This window comes from Sphaerodactylus townsendi, linkage group LG03 (genome assembly GCF_021028975.2).
Source record: "Sphaerodactylus townsendi isolate TG3544 linkage group LG03, MPM_Stown_v2.3, whole genome shotgun sequence".
Taxonomy (NCBI): domain Eukaryota; kingdom Metazoa; phylum Chordata; class Lepidosauria; order Squamata; family Sphaerodactylidae; genus Sphaerodactylus; species Sphaerodactylus townsendi.
The window spans coordinates 130,507,673-130,529,653 of record NC_059427.1 but is presented as its reverse complement, the minus strand read 5'-3'; the positions used below and the strand labels follow the sequence as shown (position 1 = coordinate 130,529,653).

The 21,981-nt window shown below is 43.5% G+C and overlaps 1 protein-coding gene across 3 annotated transcripts in view; it reads right to left on the bottom strand.

Annotated features, from left to right (window-relative positions):
- The window catches only part of SDK2 (sidekick cell adhesion molecule 2), a 409,110-nt gene that overhangs the window by 16,690 nt on the left and 370,439 nt on the right, over positions 1 to 21,981 (bottom strand). For all 3 annotated transcript variants that reach the window (XM_048488576.1, XM_048488577.1, XM_048488578.1), the window contains exons 28-39: positions 17,829 to 17,927; positions 17,143 to 17,337; positions 15,953 to 16,154; positions 15,501 to 15,604; positions 14,553 to 14,623; positions 13,195 to 13,330; positions 12,225 to 12,281; positions 11,837 to 11,938; positions 9,574 to 9,689; positions 4,536 to 4,722; positions 564 to 701; positions 47 to 208 (exon numbers count right to left, since the gene is read on the bottom strand). In XM_048488576.1, the coding sequence (XP_048344533.1) occupies positions 47 to 208; positions 564 to 701; positions 4,536 to 4,722; positions 9,574 to 9,689; positions 11,837 to 11,938; positions 12,225 to 12,281; positions 13,195 to 13,330; positions 14,553 to 14,623; positions 15,501 to 15,604; positions 15,953 to 16,154; positions 17,143 to 17,337; positions 17,829 to 17,927 (1,569 nt within the window). The remainder of the gene's footprint in view (positions 1 to 46; positions 209 to 563; positions 702 to 4,535; positions 4,723 to 9,573; positions 9,690 to 11,836; positions 11,939 to 12,224; positions 12,282 to 13,194; positions 13,331 to 14,552; positions 14,624 to 15,500; positions 15,605 to 15,952; positions 16,155 to 17,142; positions 17,338 to 17,828; positions 17,928 to 21,981) is intronic.

Genomic DNA, 21,981 nt, shown 5'->3' with positions numbered 1-21,981 from the left:
TGTGTGGAATGGCTGCAAAAGAAGACTCCTTTCCCAGGTTTTATACCTTCTCCTGGTCCTGTGGTAATGTTGGCTTCTACTTCTGGCCCATAGGTGAAAGTTCTGGCTCTGATCCGGAACCGGTAAGTGACACCTTCGGCCAGATCTTTGACCTTCAACCAAAGAGGGCTGTTTCCTTTCACATCAACGGTAACAATCTTGCTGACCCCTGCACGGCAGAAAAAGAGGCCTATAATTAGATTTCCAATCTGGATAAACCTTCTACTGGTGTCCAGTGGTAGCTATGTTTCTATCATACTTCAAAAATGCAGCACTCCAAGGCTAAGCTTATAGTTTAAAGTCCCTTTTGTTTCTTTTCAAATCAGGAAATAGATGCTGCTGCTTCCACTGCTTCTGAATTAGTGCTGCCCTTCCAAGTCCACTGAAGTCAATAGGTTTGGAAGGGCCTATCTCTGCCCTGCCCCAGACTCGTTACACTCATGCTTATTAGACTAGCCACAGAGCTTAACTAGAATCGTCTTCTTCACCAGTTCACCAAGAGATGGTGCCTTTAAGACCCTCACCATCCACAGGCATGCAGGGTTCATAGATCAGCCGGTAGCCCTCAAGGATTCCGTTGGGGAAGAGAGGTGGATCCCATGATACGTTCACAGAGGTGGTGGTGAGCTCACTGAACTTGATAAAGCCTGGAGAACTGGGGGCTGTAAGGCAAGAAACAAAGGAGTCAGATGCAGGGACAGATGCTACATTATCCCATTAATATGAAAGCCTTTGAATGAATAGAGGCACACTATCAACCATTCATCTCCAGAAAAAAGGACAGCAACCACTGAAGGAAGTCCTATTAGTCCTTGAATACTTTTGATGCTTTGCACAGTCAATGATAAAAAACACCAAAGCTACTTTATTAAACTACAGGGAAATGACTGGATGGATGCTACAGGTATCTGGGGCAAGAGCTGCTCTCAAGGAAAAAGAAAGGGGCCACATGGGTGAGGGGTCTAGTGCAGAGGTCTGCAACCTGTGGCTCTCCAGATGTTAATGGACTACAATTCCCATCAGCCCCTGCCAGCATGGTCAGTTGGCCTCGCCTTTGCCTTTCCTCTTGTGATATGCTGATTTTACTATTTGATTTATTTATATCCCACTTTTCTTTCCAATGGATCATTCTCTACATCTCAGTTTCATCCTCACACCCAGTGGGTCTCCTTGTTCCTAGTCCAACATTCTAACTGCTATACAACACTGTCTGGGTTTCAAGATCAGGTTTTGCAATGTGATTCTGTAAATCTTTTCCAGGGCACATATAAACCACAATGTAGGCTTTATGCATGCAAGGCAAGAGAAACAAAAATCCTAAAATAGTGAAAACAACAACACAGAAGCAAAGCTGAATGTAAATGTTTAATTGTATAGGAAGATTTAATTACTTGAAAACAGTGCTTGAAACAGTAAAATTTTCTGAGGTTGAATAATTAGTTGCTAAAAGAGATGGAAATTGGACTCCTTTGCGTGTCTATTGTTTGGTAAATCTATGCAGGTGAAGATGAGTGGCTGGGGCTATTATTTTCTCATTCCCTGACCCCATGCTCTGCTGCTAGTTTCCTTGACAACTAGTGCCCTTCAAAGAACAACACATGTGTGCTTTGTCCTGGGAAACAGTTACAGCCTTAGCAAGCCTGTGACATTTGTGTGAAATTAACAAGGACGCCAAACCCCACAGAAGTCAGAAAATCAGACAGGAAATGGCGAGATTTTTTAAGTTACACTTTTAGGGCCTTGTTGACTTTCTGAGCCTTTGGATACTGTTATAATTGTGCCTTCCAGCTTTTCAGTAGAACATAAAGCCATGTCTTTTAGCCTCAGGTTTTTCTTCTCTTGATTGGAAGTTATAAGAGCTAACCTCAGAGGCCTGCTGAGAAGGTGAACAAACTGTAAAGCACTTTTCACATTAACAGACCTATAAAAACCACTAATGAAGTTTTGTTAACTGATTCCGATAGCTCAAGGAAGCGAGAAAAGTCACTTCTTCTTCAGGAAGAGAAAAGCTCCTAAGGTTGCTGGTCAAATTGACTGTAAGAAAAATGCCTTCGCAGCCTCAAACATGGTGAACAATTAGACCCTGAAGGTGCCACATTACCCATCATTTGATTTATCCAACAAGCATGATTTTCTTGGTTGCACTGACAAAATGGCCTGCTTGACCTAGATTCCCTCATAGAAAATAAGTTTTTTACTCAATTGAAAGCTAAATCTATCTTTACTATATTACCTCTCATCCCCCCTCCAAAAGCAGTCACAAATGCCTCAAATGTTACTTTAAAAAATCTCCTCACAGGACCATGTACTTTCAAGCACATGTCATCTGTCATTCCCCTCCCCCACAAGTCAGAAAACAAACATACAACTGGCTTTCTAACAAGAAGCTGACATTCACTGCCACTTGAGCCTGGTGAGGAACATGGTTTTCCAAACAGACTTATTCAATAAATACTTGTGTCAGGACAAAAAATGTGTGCATGCCTCAGTCCTTCTTACGAAACATCCAGGAGGCCAGTCAACCTAATGGCATTTATCGTGCCTTATCTGTAACTATCACATGAAAGCTAAATTATGTGTGAAACTATGTGTCAGCTGTCAGTCTTGGGCTACCTCCCTGGAAACAAGTTTATCAAGCTGTACATTCCTTCACTTCGGGAACTATGGGGTCAGCTGATCATCTGAGGTAGCTGTACCTCTTCTGCTAAAAGAAGAAGAAGAAGAGTTTGGATTTATGCCCCCCTTTCTCTCCTGTAAGGAGACTCAAAGGGGCTTACAATCTCCTTGCCCTTCCCCTTTCACAACAAACACCCTGTGAGGTAGGTGGGGCTGAGAGAGCTCAGAAGAACTGTGACTAGGCCAAGGTAACCCAGCTGGCATGTGTTGGAGTGCACAGGCTAGTCTGAATTCCCCAGATAAGCCTACACAGATCAAGCGGCAGAGCGGGGAATCAAACCCGGTTCCTCCAGATTAGAGTACACCTGCTCTTAACCACTATGCCACTGCTGCAACTCATCAGCCCTATGACCTCATGATTTCTCAGGCAAGAAATGTTTACAGTTGCACCTTGTGGGATGGTAACTGCAATCCATTTCATGCCCATCAATAGGCAACATCTTGAACTCTTTTGAGTTTGTTCTCACCACAGCTTCAAGACTGAACAGAGAGCCTGTTGTGTCAAGGCATTAGGCAGAATGCCTGTTTGTTTTGTTTTTTTCTTTGGCTGAAAACATTCCAAATCAGTGACTTGAATCTTTCGGAGCTGCAGTTTTAGAACTGAGCAGGGGGCCTGCAGAAAGGGAAAATTGGAGAAAACGTCCTACCATGTTTCGGCCAAAACCTTTGCTGCTGTCCTTCTCGGGCTCCTTCATGCTGTGCCAAGAACAACCCCAAGGATCCAAAGAGGAAAGCCAGCAGGACAGATTCTAATACTGACTTTGCTTCCTCTCTACACATGGGAGCTAAAGATACAAGTCCAACTCTCCGTCCGAGCCTTTGTTTTAGACAGGGTTTCACCAGCCAATCCCACTGGCTATGGATATGGCCCATCAAACTTTATTCATTTCCTGTCTTGTTAGCTTTGATCTCTAAATGTGTAATTCGAGGATGTTGTGGAGTGCATAGTTGGAGGAAAGGGGAGGGGAGCAGGTGATGCAAGGAAACAAAGCAAATGTCTGTTGAGGAAGGAGAACAGAAGCCCATGTTTAGCTACAGAGGCACACGTGTCTTTTGTCAGGCATCGGAGGCACCTCCAGGTCATTAGCTCAATAACTGTGCAGGATCTCTGCTCAGCAATTTCCTTAGTTAGCAATGCAATCCCCAACAACAGAATTCAGTTCAGTAATTAGGTGCTGCTCAGTTGAATTTTCTGGGGTTGAAGTGCAGAGAATTGGAGATTATGGAGCAAACTAGATAAGAGGTACACACAGGAGCTACACTGATAGCAGTGGCACGGGAGGGGGGGCAGGGGAGGGAAGGATATCCAGACCGCAGTTGTTAGGAGATGCCCTATGAACACCTCTGGCTTTACAGATTTGCTGCTTTTACCAAGACGTACAAATTACATGGTCTCACCTATGAGCCTGAATGAGAAATTGGAATTCAGGCTACATTCCATGAGCAAGTTATTTTGGAATGGGTACCTTCTTTACCATATGGTTTTCAAGCAGATTGCCTTATGTATTACATTGTATTTATAAAATAGTTACATCTCTGCCTTTCACGTTGTCAAATGAAATGTCATGTTTTTGAGGCAGGAATTGATTATTTTTAGTATCCTTTCCCTGTTTTTCTTGAAGTTGTGATATGGAACAAACCTCAAATTAGCACAGCAGTGACACGACAACAGTAACTGAACACTCCTTGTAATAAGCCATGGCCCTCCATGACTTCACAGTTCTGCTATTTGATAATCCCTTGAAAGAAAGGAGAACTGAGCCCAACCCATGTCAAATGAAAACCCAAGCAGCTGAGGCATCTCTTCCCATGTACCCCACCTGCTTGCTGGGTCCTGCCCTTGATGGGAGCACTGCGGGGCCCATCACCTGCAGCATTGAAGGCTAGGATGCTGACCAAGTAGGCCGTGTAGCCAGTCAGATTCTTGAGTTTGACGCCACTCTCTGGAAGGAAGAGTGTTTTAAGCCGTTCAGTTTCATTCTGCCGCTGAGTCTCCCAAAAATAGATCTGTGGGGTTGGGGAAATGGAGTGAAAGTAGAGGACATGGTGAGGAAAAGGCAAAGAGAAGAGGTCAGGGGGTGGCATGACAGCACATTTACCTCTCTTGTTCTCTCCAGGTGCATCATACGATGCCTGTGATTATCTCTCCCTCCAAAGTGAGGAAAGCACAGTTCACTGTTTTTTGAATTAATATTGTACATCCCTGGGATTCGATTCTAGTTGTTCTAGGGCTGTCTATATATGACACTTTCCCATTATTCTGAGTCCTTATATCTGGATCCTTTAGCATCTTTACTCACAGTGATGCTACTGCTGAATCTTAAGCACAGTGGAATGATGTGAATATTTCTGATAAGTTAATGAATTAGGCTTGCCTGATCGACCAGTTGAAGCATCTTATTTGTTACATCTCTTATCACATTAATTGAACCATAATTTAAATTTAACTAAGCTTTGATAGTTGCATAATCTGACTAAAAGTTCCCTTTTTGACACCAAAGGAAGTACATGACAAGATATAATAAGCAGTAACCATTTAAGTCGTTTACATAAGCTCTTGGATTTTAGTTCCTCTTGAAAAAATATCAGGCTAGTAAGAGCTCGAAGTTATTTGTTGCATATTAACAATAAAATCATGATATTTATGTAAGGCTTATTGTGTTTTTGATAGTACAGTAGTATTTGAATCTGTAACATCTTGCGTATTTTCAATTTTTGCATATTGAACACTTTTAAAAGATACAGTTCATGTGCCGCATCCATAGATTAATCTACTGATTCAAGCTTGCAGCCTTAATTAAAAACTACATTTTGGATCCACCTCTGGAAAACCAAGCTTGGAACGTTGGTGAGACTTTGCTTTCTTTCCCTGCTCTGATTATTTAGATTTCAGCACATACCCACAGGAACCCTTACAAAACCATGTTGGACCTGACCATTGTCTAGTTCAGTTCAGAGAAGCTTCATGTTCTTTTATGCAAGAAGTTAAGGATGGTTAAATAGTCCATGTTGTCCTGTGGCCCTCGATACCTGATAAATCAACCTGCATTTTCTAAATACATAATGACATAACATAGCAAGCGTAATTTCTCTTTTGCTTCTCTTTCAAATCTTTGTGTGCCCACATGAATTCCAAAGGTCAGCATAGGTTGGGAAATTCATGGAGATTTTGGGATGGAGGTTGTGGAGGGCAGAAAGTGATCTCAGCAGGTATGATGCTATACAGTCCATTCTCCAGGACAGCCGTTTTCTCTAGGGGAACTGATTTCTGGGGTCTTGAGATCATAGTAATTCTAGGAGATCTCCACCCCCTTCCCACCACAGGTTGGCAACCCTCGGTCAGCATATGGTTGACCTTCTCTGATTGATCAAAGAAAGAATGCTTCTTGTAAAAGCAATGCCGATGCTTTATCCCCATACACAATGCTTTATCCCCATACTGCATGGACTGGGTTTCAAAATCAGTTTGGACTCCAGTTGGTACAGAATACTGCAGCTCAATTACTCTCAGAAACTAGATGGGGTATGCATATCATACCTGTTTTGTAGCACCTCCATTGGTTACTTATTAATTTCTGGGTTCAGTTCAAGGTGCTGCTTATTATTTACAAGGTTCTTTCCCTGCTGTGATTATTTAGATTTCAGCACATACCCACATACCTCACAAAACCATATTGCATTTGACCATTGTAAGGGAATCTAGTTCAGAGAAGCTTCATGTTCTTTTATGCAAAAAGAAAGTTAAGGGTGGTTAAGTAGTCCATGTTGCCCTGTGGCCCTCGATACCTGCATCTAAAATTCCTAGCAAATACATTTCAGGCTTCATTTCCATCTTATCATTTACAATCTTTGATATTTCTTTATGGATCTGTTACCAAAAAACTCTAGCCTTCCTGCCTGGTCACCCTTGAGGAAAAATAGAACCTATTTCTTGTCTGCATTTCCAGGACTTTCAGAACCTTTTTTTCCATCATAGCCAGTATGTGGGGTGTTTTGTACCAATGAAACATCTTATAACAATTCTCTTTAACATAGTAACCCTTTGTGAAAACAAAATCTTTGATCCATAATTTTTTCCAGGTGTCTATCATACTATTACGTCCCACATTTCTAGCTTAACTAATCATATAATCCTGTGCTTTCTCCTTCTCCATATCTAAAGCTAGCTAATCCTCATACATCTTTTTATCACATGTAAATCCATCTTCAATAATTGATTCTCTATCTATGTCTGTTACAATCTTGAAAGACTTCTTGTCTTTATCGAAACAATTCTTGAGCTGTCTGTATAACTACCAGTCACAATATCTCTCTAATACATTTATCTCCTCCTGTGACTTTAGTCTGTATTCTAATTTTCCTTACTTCTTTTTCAGCTGCATCTGAATATTTTAAACACCTATCCTTATTTATTTATTTATTTATTTTATTAAACTTATAGGCCGCCTATCCCCGAAGGGCTCAAGCACATACTCAAGCACAAGATAAGTATCTACCATGTAGCGCTTCATGTGGTGAAACTCAAAGCAACAACTGGGGATAAAGTCTCTGTTTATGTTTCTTTCAGGCTCTTAACAAAGCAAACCTAACAGGATGATCGAGAAATTGCTTGTTAGCTTTATCCTTATTATACCAGAGATAGGCGTGCTATCCAAATCTAAGGCCCGCACTTTCCAGTACCAGAAGTACAGAGTTCTTCAGTATAAACCACTCCTTTAGCCAAACTAAACATGTAGCCTAAAAGTACAATTTAAGGTTTGGTAGCATCAGATCCCCTCTGTTCTTTACATCACACAACATTTTATATTTAACCCTGGGATTTCTCCCTGACCCCCTGCCCCCTAAAAATTTTGTTACATCTCTTTGCCAGCTTTTGAACGGCATGTCAGAGTGAATGTCTGTAATACACTGAAAAAGAAATAAAATTCTTGGCAGATTATTCATCTTTATGACAGAGATTTCCCCCCTCAATGATAATTTTAATTTCTCCCAGTCATTCTTCACATCCTTCCATAATTTTTCATAATTATTTTGAAAAAGTGTTAAATTAGTTGTAGATATTATAATTCCTGAATTTTAACCATTGTTGGATTCTGACAGCCCATCAGTTCCATTAACTGTCGTTTTTTTGACCATCCATATTTTTCGCTAATATTTTAGATTTTTTTCTGCTAACATTTAAACATGAAGCTTTTCCAGAACTCTCCAAATATTCTTTTGCATATACAACAGAATTAATGGGTCTTCCAAAATCAAAGCTAGATCATCAACATAGACTCTCCGTTTGAAAATGTCCTGTTCAACTTTCACTTCTTTAATACTTCCATTATTCCTAATCTTTTTGTTAAAAGTTTCAAGAGCTACTATGACGAGTAAGAGTGAGAGAGGACACCCTTGTCTAGTCCTTCTTTTAATCACATCATCTTGAAGAAATTTAATATGGAAAGGAAGTTCTTTCCTCTATACCAGCAAGGGAGAGTTAGGATAACTTTACCTCTGACCTGGGCAATGCAACATTAATCAGTTACCTCCATCCATCTCCAGTTTTGGCTCTTGGAGATGAATCAAGAATTGGGTGCTAAACAGAGCTCTTCTGAAGTCAATCTTGGGTGATATCCAAGCTTCCTCAGAGAAGCTGGGCCATTCCTGCCAAGCCATGAAGTCAAGGCGCCAAAGAGACCACAACAAGCAGGTTCCATGGCAACACTTCCTGGCACTCTTGTAGTTTCTTAGGAAACAGAACAGTAACTTTCCAAAACTGCATTTCTGCTGGCTTGCAGGGTCATTGATCAGATGCATCAAGCCAAAACAAAGAGTGGCTGAGCCGGGTTTGGCAGGAGGCTACTTTTGGGTCTACTATTTCATTGCTGAATGCATTTATAACTGTCACAACATGGTGTTGCCTTTTGCAAGGAAATGTTATGACGGAATGAAACACAGACGTTGCCTTGAAGTTAAGCCACATGTCATGTGGTTGAAACACTCTTTGGCTCCTCAAACACACATAGGCAAGGTACTGAAGCCAATCCCAGTTCTGTGGAGGATGCTTAAAATACAGACGGCTGGGAAAGACTCATGTGCCATATACATAAATCCGTCATACAGATGTTCATTAAATGTTTTGCATGACTCCTCAAAACCTTGAAGTGGTCCTTTTTTTGTGCTGCTAAGTCATAGGTGATTTATGGCAAGAGATGTTCAGAGGTGATTTGCTACCGCTTGCCTCCTTGTCATGACCCTGGAAATCCTTGGAGGTTGTCCATTCAAATACTCGTCAAGGCCGACCCTGCTTAGCTTCTGAGATCTGATGAGATCAGGCTAGCTTGGGGCTATCCAGGTCAGGGTAAAGTGGTCCTTGCTCCTAACAAAATAGAAGCATCCCTAAAAGCTCACAATATATCAAAAGGACATGCTTCTGCTTGAAGCTCAATGCTGTCACTTGCTGGCACAGTGTGGAACTGCAATTTTCAGGAGAAGGAATTGGGCTATTTTTATTCCCCTCACCAATACATATAGGGCTTCTGCAGTAGTTGTCATTATAAATGTACTGGCTTTAACAAGGGTGGACCGTGGGTTTTAAAGAGCTGCAAGACACCTGAAACAACCTAGCCCAGCACCATGCAATTATCCACTGCTGTTCCTAACAGGTTAGCCTGCATAAATAGTGATTCTTGTTATTTATTTAGAGAACTTGTATGCCACCTCTTCAGAATCTGCTTCATTATCTTGCAATATGGTTCTGTGATGGTGCCTGGAGATGCAGCAGCTTCCATTCTCAGCAAGGCAAAGGATTTTGATCCTTATGCCCAGGATCAGCATCCATCCATAACACCAACCATTCTTCCCACCATCTGGTACCTTATATCCTTGGATGTCTCCATTCTGTGCCTCAGGAGGTGGGGGATCCCATGTGATGTCAAGCTGGGTGGCTGTGGCACTCTGAATGGCCACGTTCTGTGGTGCAGCTGTGGGTACTAAAGGGAACAAAGGGAGTAATAATGAGAATGTCTGGGCAATTATACTCTTGAACGATAACAGAAGTACAAGAACTGTTTTGCTTTGAACCAATTGGATATCATTAAATACTTCATGGACCTGCTTTGGGTTTGCTGATCACAGGTTGGGGGTCTACTCTTTATCGGCTTGGGACCAGGACTTGTTTATGGATAATACAGCATCTCTGATGGTTCATTCAATGAAACAGCACACCTGGGTCGACAACAGAACATGTGAAAAGGATCTGGGAGCCGTAGTAGACCTAAAGCTGAACATGAGTCAACAGTGTGATGCGGCAGCTAAGAAAGCCAATGCAAATCTGGGCTGCGTCAATAGTATAGTATCTAGATTATGGATTCCCAAAGTGGGTGGTACCCCGCCCACCTCACTGAGGGCGGTGAAAACATCAAGGGGTGATGGTGGAGAGGAATTTTGGGATGGTAGGGATCAGCAGAGAATTCTGGGGTGGTAAGGGCTTCCTGGGCCAGCTGGCAGAAAAAAAGGTCTGTCCTTCCATTCTGGTGACTGGTGAGTTTTAAAGGGAAAACAGAAGCGGGGGGGGGGGGGGCACAAAATGCCCCATCGCTGCTGCTTTGCAAGGGAATTTTTTTTTTTTGGCAACAGCACTCTCCTTGCTGTGTAGCCCCTGGGAGAAGCCAAGCCAAAGAGCCAGCAAAAGGCATCTTTATTACTCAATTCCTGTGGCCCATGCTACCCTGAACAACAAAGTGAAGATGTACTTTATTGCCTTCCCAACATCGTATTTAGTATAGTGGGGCTTCATTCAGCCACATGGCTTCTTTCCAAGCAGAGAAACAGACAGAAAAATACTGAATGTTGATCTAAGATTTCTTCTTAGTGGCCGATCATGCACAAGATGTTTGGTGCACGATGGGGGCGAATGTTTCAAAAACAAAACATGCCAGACTAATCTTATCTCTCTTTTTTTTTGATAGGGTGACAAACTTGGTAGATGAAGGGAATGCTGTGGACGTAGCATACCTTGATTTTAGTAAGCCCTTTGACAAGGTGCCCCATGATACTCTTGCAAGTAAGCTGGAAAGATGTGGACTAGACAATGCAACTGTTCGATGGATTTGTAATTGGCTGACTGGCCGAACACAAAGAGTGCTCATCAATGGCTCATTTTCATCCTGGAGAGAAGTGGTTTGCCACATAGTTCTGTCCTGGGCCCAGTGCTATTCAATATTTTTATCAATGACTTGGATAATGAAATAGAGGGCAGGGCATGTTAATCAAATTTGGAGATGATACCAAATTAAGAGGGGTAGCTAATACCTTGGAGGACAGGGGCAGGATTCAAAAGGGTCTGGACAGATTAGAGAGTGGGCCAAAACTAACAAAATGAATTTCAACAGAGAAAAATGTAAGATTCTGCACTTAGGCAGAAAAAATGAAATGCACAGATATAGGATGGGCGACACCTGGCTTGACTACACTGCATGTGAAAGGGATCTGGGAGTCTTAGTAGACCACAAACTGAACATGAGTCAACAGTGTGATATGGCAGCCAAGAAAGCCAATGCAATTCTGGGATGCATCAATAAGAATAGTGTCAAGATCAAGGAAAGTAATTGTACCACTCTACTCTAGAACTCACCTAGCGTACTGTGTTCAGTTCTGGGCACCACAATTTAAGAAGGATATTGACAAGGAGGATGGGATCCAAAATGGTAAAAGGTCTGAAATCCTTGCCTAACGAAGAGAGACTTAGGGAGCTGGGGATGTTTAGTCTGCAGAAGCAAAGGTTAAGAGGGGATATGATAGCTATGTTTAAGTATCTAAAGGGATGACATGTTGAAGAGGGAGCAAACTTATTACTAGGACATGGAGTAATGGATTCAAGGTACAGGAAAAGAGATTCCACCGAAACATTAGGAAGAACTTTCTGACTGTCAGGGTTGCTTGACAGTGGAATGCACTGCCTCGGAGAGTGATGGAGTCTCCTTCTTTGGAGGTTTTTAAACAGAGGTTGGATGATCATGTGTCAGGAGTGCTTTGATTGTGTGTTCCTGCATGGCTGGGGGTTGGCCTTGATGGCCCTTGAGGTCTCTTCCAACTCTATGATTCTAAATTGATGCCTGGAAGGAGACATTTGACATACCAGCCTCCCCAACAAAGACTTCCTGTGGTGAGCTGGTGGGTCCCTCACCCACAGCATTGTAGACGCTCATTCGGATCTCATAGCGATGGTGCTTGTTGAGATCTGCAGAGACAGTGAGAGGCAAAAAGAAAACGGTTATCATGGAGCTAAAAGAAGATCTCATCTGCTAGCTATGCCATACTCAGCCCCCATTTTCTGATTCTGTGCTGCATTCTATTGCCTGATATAGAACAGGGATTTTAAGAGCTACTCTCCTTTTACATGTGAGCTGCACAGATTTGAGAAGCTGGGAGTCTAATTCCCCAACTGCCTCGACTAGATTCTAAGAGAGGCCAGCAACACAAGCAGAGAGACAAACGCACAGAGAAGAGACCAAGCACCCACTTACTGTCCAGCTCGTACTGCGTGAGGGAGGCCTCAGTCAGGTTCCGCATGGCGTACATTGCTGTGGGATGGCAGGTGGTCAGAAGGGAAAAGCAGTCAGTGCAGGTTAGCCACATGTAAAGAAACATTTCGACAATGCAAGCAAAACTAAGAGATGTTGGGGAAGAGCCAAACAGCTAGGAGAGAAACTCACAACCACAGCGAGGAACACTGAGGAGTCTCCAAGGAAGCACTGGGAAAGGGAAAAAATACCCAGGGGAGAAGTAACAACCACAGCTTCCACACAAGACAAACACAGCTACCCAGAATCAGCAGGGGGCATCGCATGGCCATGACTTGGACATAACCTGCACAATGCTTGATGGGCCTTCAGCTCTGGACTTTGAAGTTCAACAGGAAAAGAAAGCCTCTGGAAGAAAGCTCTCTCTGATGTTAAAGAGATTAAGCTGATAGGATGGGACCCTTTGCCAGCATACTGGGGTCCACTTTTGCCATTACAATTTGTCCAAGTACTTTGTGACTACAGTACTTTGTTACAGCCGCACAGTTTGTGAACACTTGCCATATCAGTTTATTAATACAAGGGAAGAACTGGACACTTGGCTATTGTACGAATTGTTGGCAGCTCTGGGGTGCATTTGTGTAAGTGTTTGAAAGTGCTCAGTAGCTGGTCTTGTTAATGAAAAATTGTGGCTCAGGACTGCTGTCCACAATGGATTGTTGCTGTAGAACAGTGGTGTCCAACTCTGCCCCCCCCAGATGTTCTTGGACTACAATTCCCATCAGCCTCACCAGCATGGTGGCAGGGGCTGATAAGAATCGTAGTCCATGAACATCTGGGGGCCCAGAGTTGGACATTCCTGCTATAGAATTTCCTAGGAGCACTATAGATTTTTACAGTAAGGTTGCTGTGGGCACTGATTCCCCCCCTTTCCCCGGTTTCTGGACCCCATGCTACCCAGAGGCACACTCACAGGTCAGTTCTGTCCATTTTGCATTGGGATTACCGATGCTGCGTGCAGTGAAGCCCCGCACCCCTTCGTATGTCAGCTCCCGATAGCGGATGCGGAAACCTAGCAAGATCCCATTGATTTTGTCTTCTGATGGCGCCTATGGAAGGGGAATCAGATAATCAACGAGGGTCTTGTATGTGGAATGCCCCCCGCCCTTCCCCACAGCACAACCAACAGAAGCCACCTTCTTTGATCCAACCAGTTCTGGTTCCTGCCTTCTGACACTTTCTGAATCCCACTTTTTCAGCTCATTCAAGAAATGAAAGAGAGGAGCCAGCCAAGAGATGTCTCAAAATTCTAACAAAATTCTGGTATGCTCGACATTGAGTAATGGATGGGTGAGATATAATAGCTGTAATCTTCATTTCAGACCACCAGACCATTACTTCACTGCTTTAGGTTGTCCTTAAAGCTTGGAATACTTTATGATCACCTAGTTTACTTACATGGTCAGCTATGATTACCTCTCTTCCACAAGCTCACTGGCACAAACACTATGTTTCAACACTAGAAATACTCACTCGGTTGTGACTACACATCCTTTCTTTTTGGTTACTGCAACACTAAATAAACAACGTGGGAGTGAGGGCAAATCCTGGGAACTAGAAGTATATCTGTGTGTACAAACTCAGGCTGTTTCTACATGGATGTTCTGCTGTGCCTTGGCTCCCTTATCACAGCACTGTTCATCCAGGTTCCATATCCTTTCTCACCCCTCACTTTCTGTGATCCTTCCCAAATCTGATTTTCTATAATCTTTTTAGAAAGACAACAGTCAAGACACCTTTAGCATACATGGTGTGGATGAGAAAAAACATTTTTTCATTGCCTGCCCACATCAGCCCCCTTCCCCTTACCTCAGTCCATGAGGGGACAGACATACATTTGCAATAGATCACTGCAAAGTGATAATGATCTAGCTGTTTAAAAAAACCATGAAGCCTAGGTGGAGGTGGGGGCGTGTTGCAGCCACTGAGGGCTATCACCAGGAAAATGATGGCAAATGTTGTGCGGATGTTCTGTTGATACTGCAAATGCCTCTACGTTGGAAGCAGCGGCAAGAGCTGCACTGAAAATCATGCGGAAGCAGCCTTGGGTAAAATCTCGTTGTCTTTATTTAGACTTGCTTGCCTAAGGTGTGCATTCAAGTTGTTCCCCTTCTTGTAGAGTATGACGCAGAACCATTATACAATACAGGAATGTTTCATTGGCCAGAACCTTTTCCAGAAAAGGTGAGGATTCCTTCAACTCCAACAATCCTAACCAAAGTTCCAACAGGGACAGAGTGTCTGACAGAAACAGAGAGAATGCCAACCTACCTGCCAACGGATCAGCACTGATGTGGTGGTGTGTGGTGTCACAGACAAGATTGTAGGAGCTTCCTCTGGGGCTGTGGTGGGGGGAGAAAGATTAGTAAAACTCAAGAAGATCCAAGCCCTTACATTGTTCTACATCACCAGTTTTTTTCTTATATAGTCTACATCTCATGTGGAAGATAGGTTAGAGCAGGGTTGGATCCAGCTATCTTTTTCACTCTTACCTAGCTCTCTGTGTGACAACAGTTGCCATCCCAAAAGGCAGGCTCCATAATTCACAGCATCTTATGCCTAATAAAGGTTTTGGATTTGGATTTGGATTCACAGCATAACCTTTTGGGTCCTTCTCCATTTTTCACCAGCAAAAAAAGATGACTGGATCCAACCCATTGGTTGTGCAGCCCCCAACACTAAGCCTTAATTGCAGCTCCTACTTTTCAGTTTTAATCCAATGCCACTATGGGAAAAACAAAACAATGGAAGACATTGGCCCATCCCACAAGTCTTGAGGGAGAGATCTATGACAGAGCAGAGGAGGATTCTCTGGGCAAGTGTAAAACGAGTGACTCTTTGGAGGAGAGTCTAGAGCATAGGTGTCAAACTCGCAGCCCTCCAGATGTTATGGACTACAGTTCCCATCATCCTCTGCCAGCATCATGCTGGCAGGGGATGATGGGAACTGTAGTCCATAACATCTGGAGGGCTGCGAGTTTGACACCTGTGGTCTAGAGGCTAGGGGACATGCCCACTTTTTCCTGTCCTTTGTCTGACTGACCTAAATGCAGGACTGGGTAGCTAAGAGAGGACTGGAAGAAGTAATTATGCATGTTGAATTGCAGCAGCTGCTCAACATCATCATCCACAAAGCATGACTATCTTTGTGAAAGGAAAGGAGGAAGAGAGATGGATGTCTTCTTCTGAAGCAATCTATGATTAAATGTGTCCACTTACTGGCCTGTAGTGTGGTCAGTGACTCTGACTCTTCACTGTACTCGCTATCACCAATGTCATTGGTTGCCTTGACTCGGAACTTATAGGTGGTGAAAGGCTTCAGTCTGAAAGGGAAACACATGAGACTTGGCTTGGGTGCAATCCTCCTGCTACACCACTGATTCCCAATATTTTTCACCCCAAGGCCAGCAAACTTCCTCTGAGCACTTCAGGAAAGAAGGCCAGTTCTGATTACAGAGCCAGGAAGCAAAAGTCAGTTTTCCTTCTTCATTAATTAGAGCACTACAAGATATCTTTCAGAGGATATCAGTGCAGCCCATATGGCTAAAACAGCCACTCAAAGCCTGTCTACCCATCGGCAAAAACTGGACTTCAAAACAGCTGCCTCAAGCAACAGTACCTTCATTCCTTACTAAAAAGCCTCCCTTCACTTGATTTGTTAGCTGTCTTACCTGTTGACTATGAAGGATGTGGTATTATGTCTGACAGAGGCAGAATGTAGCACCCATTTCCCATCGGGGAGTTCCCGTGTTTGCACAGTATAATAACGGACTGGTGAGAGACCATCACTGCCTGGTTCCCAGGATAACAATACACTCCTTGCATTGACATCCTCTTGCAGCACCACTGGCTTGCTTGGAGGTTGGGGACGATCTGCAGGGTGGTGGTGAGAAAGGCACAATTAGCTAAAAGTTGGATGCAGGGAGTGAAAATGAAAACGGACCATGGCAAGGCAAAATCACAAACACAAGTGATGCTACTGTCTATTAGGATGGAGCTTAAGTGGAGCATAGTATACTAGGCACAAAGAGAAAACTAACCCCTTGTATTCTCTGCAGGTGCATCTGGACACACATATTTACCTTCCCTAACTAACCCAATCCCACAAAGTTTATAAATCAGAAAAGTTGCCTTCCAGTACAAATTCCTAAGAACCTAAGTCTTTTTTAATTTTAAAAGGGTGCTTCTGTCCATTGAAAAAGTGAGCCATTTTGTATTTTAATCATAGTCAAGTCTCTTCAAAAAGATAGGAGCACTATATTTTCTCTATGGCTTGAAAAATAGCTGAAGGAAATTGAGGAAACTCAGCCTCAGCCTTCTAATACTGCTTTTGGCTTAACAAGGTTGTGTTTGTGTGTGTGTGGGGGGGCGGGGGCGGGAGGGGGAAGTAAAAGATGCCTGATTATTAGGCAAAAGATGCATACTGAATGCCACATCAACTTTGGGCCTAAGGCAGAAGAATCATGAACTTCAGATTGCAATGATGTGTGTATGTGGAGATTTCTTTGCAGGGGATTATATAATGATGTATTTTTGAATGTTCCATCATGTTCAAAGAACTTTCCCTGAATTTAGTGAGAAAAATGTTCAGCGTAACCTTCTTCCTAAAGTGCAGAAAACTTTATGACATAGAGGGAACTCCTTTGTAGTTTAAGATTTAAAATCTTATCCTTTTAATATGCTGCGGGTAAATGGAAGAGTCTGGAATTGTACTGCTTTTAGCCAGTGCCTGTGTGTAACTTATCAAATGACGTTCAGTCCCATATAATCAGTCCCATATAAGTCCCACTGAAATACGCTGGCCAGGTTGCACAGTACTGACCTTCCCCAAAGCCCTTGCATTCCTTTCAAATATGTTTACCTCTCTTCTCAGTTGTGACAACCAGTGCTTCTGCTGCCTCACCCCAGCCCTTTCGAGTCTGAGCTGTGATACGGAAGAGGTAGGTGGACTCAGGTCTAAGACCAGTAGCTGTAAATTGGCGGGCACTGGGGTTGAGTATTTCCACACTAGCTGAATTCGCAGTGGAAGTGTTGAGGCGGTGGGTGATCTGGTATGCTGCATAAGAATGTAACATGTTAGAAAATGCTTGTAGGCAGAGAAACTATCCTATGTTCTTGTAGCAAGCCAAGAAGGAAAAATCATCACAAAGGAAGTGTTTTGGATGCCCTTCATCCAAAGAGGTCCAAACAATGTGCATCAGCCTTCTCTTCCTTTATCCTTACAACAATTCTGTAAGGTACATTAGCCTGAGAGAGGGTGAGTTTATTCAGTGAGGTTCATGGCAGAGTGGGAATTTGAACTTTGGATCTTCCAGTCCTAGTTCATCATGCTAAGTAGCATGAAAAACCACATCTCAGTAGGATGAAATAATGGAATTTTGGGAAAGCATATCCATGAACTTGCCATTTATATCCTCCCAACATTCCTAGAATGGCACTCAGTGCCATCCAAAGTAGCAGACAGGAAAAAGGAAGCAGTGTTGGTGGCATGAGTCACTCTGGCCAACAATCTGTGTGGAAAATGGGGGTGGGGTGTTACTTGCTTACCCAGAATGATGCCATTGGGAGCAGTGGGTGATTGCCAGATGAGCCGTACAGAAGTGGTTCTCACTTCAGGGAAGAGGATGCCAACTGGAGGCCCAGGCACTGGAATACAGGAAGGCAGATTCTGATGAAGTTATCCAGGTACAGAACTTGAGAAGGGGCACTGGTGAAACTTAATAACTAAATGTGGAGGGTGGTGGTGGGAGGATATGTGAAACTACACAGGGGAATATGAACGAAAACATTTCCAAAACATAATTTGAAAACTTTCATGGAGCATTATAATTTAGAAACAGGCTAGCTGACTCACAGACTCAGAAAAGAATTTATATTAGGGTCACGGGCAGCCCCATTCAGAGGGGAGGGCGAATCCCCCTCAGCAGCCGACACAGCCCTGTGCTGATGTGACCCACTGACACAAGGGTCAAATGTGCTGGAAAGGGGATTACCCTGGCAGCCTGACACCCAGTGGCTTCACAGCACCCAACCCAGAAGCAGCCACCCTCCCCTAGGCATGCCAGAGCAGAAAGCTGCACCGGTATGGCCAGGGATGTTTGACAGAGTGAGCCAGAGGGCAGAGCTAACATTAGTCACCTTCCTCCTGGCCTATGGCCACCAGAACACCAGCACTGGGGGTTTGGGCTTATGCCATCTTTTTGGTGCCATAAGCCCACAGAGCCTAATGGAGGGCTTCTCAGCAATGAGAAGGCTTTTTTGTTGTTTGTTTTCAGCCTCCCTTCACAGCCAAGAAGTCCTCCTGGAGGTGGTGGGCCAGCGCCGAAGTGATGTTGTGGATTGGGCTTAAGAAATGGACATTTCTGCTCTGCAGACACTTATCAGAACACAGTACACACACATGGGATAACATGTACAAGTACACCTATACAGGAATTGTTAGGTACGTATACACAGCAACATGAAGACACATACACATACACATATTTACAGTTATTAAAGTATTTCAGAAAATAATAGCAAATGGATGCTGTTGATGTATGTTGCTGCTGTTACTTTCCAAAGCACACTCAGGCATGTGCAACTTGCAAATTCCAATTCCAATTTCAATTCCAAATACCTTTTATTAGCATTTGAAAAAACTTTATACAAGACAATACATAAGATAGTTACAAAACTAATAAAACGATATAATCTAAAATACAATATTGCCCCAGCGTGGTTTGAACCAAGAATCAGTTGTTGGTGAGTATTAGTTTGAAGATTTGGATGAAACAAATGCTGGATTCAGCCTGAATCTAGGTGAATTCGGGCAAAAATTGACCGAATATGTCCTGCCCGAATATGAACGAACCCGAATGTGAGGTATTCAGGCTTTTGGGGGGTATTTGGTGTTTTTTCATGTTTCGGCTGTGGGCATCAGGTTCACCTTCAACTGGGTGCCCATAGCATTTGGCCCTCCCACCCAAACTTTAGCAAATTATTTAGCAAATAGCAAAGACTAGATTATGTTATAAGAAAGAGTTTTAAAATATTAATGAAAAAACCTTCTTGAAAAACACAGATCCTCATGATTGTTGCACTAAGTCATTCCAAAATCACCAGCACATCACAACTCCAGCCATTAGCCACATGTCTGAACACAACAATTATACATCCCACACTTCGTGGTGCCGCAGTGGCACAAAAACCTGCTTGAAAAAATGGATCCTTGTGGATCCTCATGATTTTTTCACTTGGTCACTCCAAAATCACCTGCACATCACAGCTCATACAGTCTTACCCCTAGAAACATGTCTGAACACAATAATTCTGCATCCCATGCTCCGTGCCTCCACAATGGCACAAAAATGTAGTTAAAACACATGGATCCTCATGGATCCTCCTGGTTTTTGCACGTGGTCACCCCAAAATCACCAGCACATCACAGCTCATGCCCCTGGCAACATGTCTGAACACAACAATCACATATGCCATGCTCCGTGGCACCACAGTGTCGCAAACACTTTCTTGGAAACACACGGATCCTCATGATTCCTGCACTGTCACAGCTGAAGCCACTGAGCACATGTCTGAACACAACAATCATGCACTCCACACTCTGAGGCGCCGCAGTGGTGCAAAAGCCTGCTTGGAAAACATGGGTTCTCATGGCTCCTTATGATTTTTGCACTAAGTCACTCCAAAATCAGCATCAAATCATAGACCAAGCCCCTGGCCGCATGTCTGAACACAACAATCACGCAGGGGCCCAGCTGGGCTTTTGGGGTGCGAGGGAGAGGGAAGGCCTCTGCTAGCCCCCCAGGGCCCAGCTGGCCTTTTGGGGTGGTTGGGTGTGGGGAGAGGGAAGGGCACTGCCGAGCCCTCAGGGGCCCAGCTGGTCTTTTAGGATGAGGGGGGAGAGGGAAGGTCTCTGCCGGGCCCCTAAGGGCCAAGCTGGCTATTTGGGGTGGGGGGAAGGGAGGCCTGTGCCGGGTTCAACCGGTTGAATCCCACCGGTTGAATCCCACCAGTGGGTACACAGTGGGGTAGACCCAAAATCTTATATAGAAAACAGAATTGGACTCTTTCAATCGATCGATTCCAAGCACCCATCTATAATGGGGTGCCATAAAGTAATTGGTGGCTCACCTTGGCATTAAAGGCCTTTAGAGCAGCTGGTACAAATTCGTGGCCCTTGTTGTAAAAGAAGCAAAAGATTGCCGAGACACTTGCAGCACAGGATGAAGTCGCCATGTTCCTATGCTTGGCCCATTCTGTTCTGTGGTGGAAATACAGTCCCAGATATTTGAAATACTTAAATTGCTCAAGGGAATTACCATTTAGGGTCCATCTGGTAGGTCTCCATGCCCTTGAGAATACCAGTATCTTAGATTTCTCAAGATTCAAAGCAACACTATTGCTGGTGCAGTAGGCATTGCAGCTGGCGAGGAGACGCTTGAGACCCACTCTTGAGCATGGTAAGAGGACTGCATCATCAGCATATAACAACATTGGTATCTGGGTTTCTCCTATCCTTGGATGGTATGAGTTTAGATCTTTCAGTGTGGGTGTGAGGTCATTCAGAAAAAGATTGAAAAGTACAGGAGCCAAAACTCAACCCTGTTTGACACATCTGTTAATGGAAAATTTTGGGGTGAGTAGTCCAGATTGGGTGCATTTGTTTTGGCAGTCAGTATCCCTGTATAAGTGAGCCATGTGGCGTAGTGGTTAAGTGCTTGCACTGCCACTCACACGGTCAGGAGTTCAAGCCCCCTGTGGGTCAGATAACCATGGCAGCTGGCTCATGGTCAACTCAGCCATCCATCCATTTCTTGGTCGGTAAATGAGTACCTAGCTCATAGCTAGGGGGTAAAGAATAGCCGGGGAAAGCAATGGCAAGCTACCCCACAAAAGCGGCTTGGCTATAAAATCACTGCTCGCAGTGGTACTCCAGGGTTGGATACGACTGAAGGGGAAACTTTACCTTTATTCCTGTATAAAGATTTAATAAGAATTAGGAGTCTGCTGTCAGTGCCCATTCTGGCGAGTTTTTCCCATAACAAGGTTCTCAAAATCGAATCAAGGCCGCCCTTTATATCCAGGAAGGTGGCGTATTTTGCCCTCCTGCTATATTTAGTTATTAGCTGTTCAAGAATCATACAGTGGTCCAATGTGGATTTACCCTTCCTAAATCCTACCTGCTCATCTTGTTCTGAGTGATCCATATATTAAGTTTGTCAAGTAGATGTTTAGTATATAATTTCCCTATAATTGAAAGGAGACTAATTGGACTGTAATTTGATGGTAAAAGGTGGTCGCCTTTCTTAAATATTGGTGCTACTATTGCACTAGTCCAGGCAGATGGCATTAACCCAGATGTATCAATGGCTGTGAACAGAGATGCTAAAAGAGGGACCCACCTTTCCATTAGTATTTTAAATATCTCTGGAGGTAGAACATCAGGACCTGGAGATTTGTGAGAGTTGAGCTGTTTAATTAATGTTTTAATCTCCTCGACTGTAATCGGTGGCCATTCCAGAATGCTCTCAAGGGAGGCATCCTCCTGATCTCTTAATCTCTCACTTTCTATTAAATACATTCTGAAAGTTTTGGTGCCATATCTGAGGTGCAATGTAAGGCATGGAGTAGTTATTCAGTCGTGTAGAACCTGAAATTATGGACCAAAATTGTCTTGAGTCATTAGATTTTACTGCCTGAA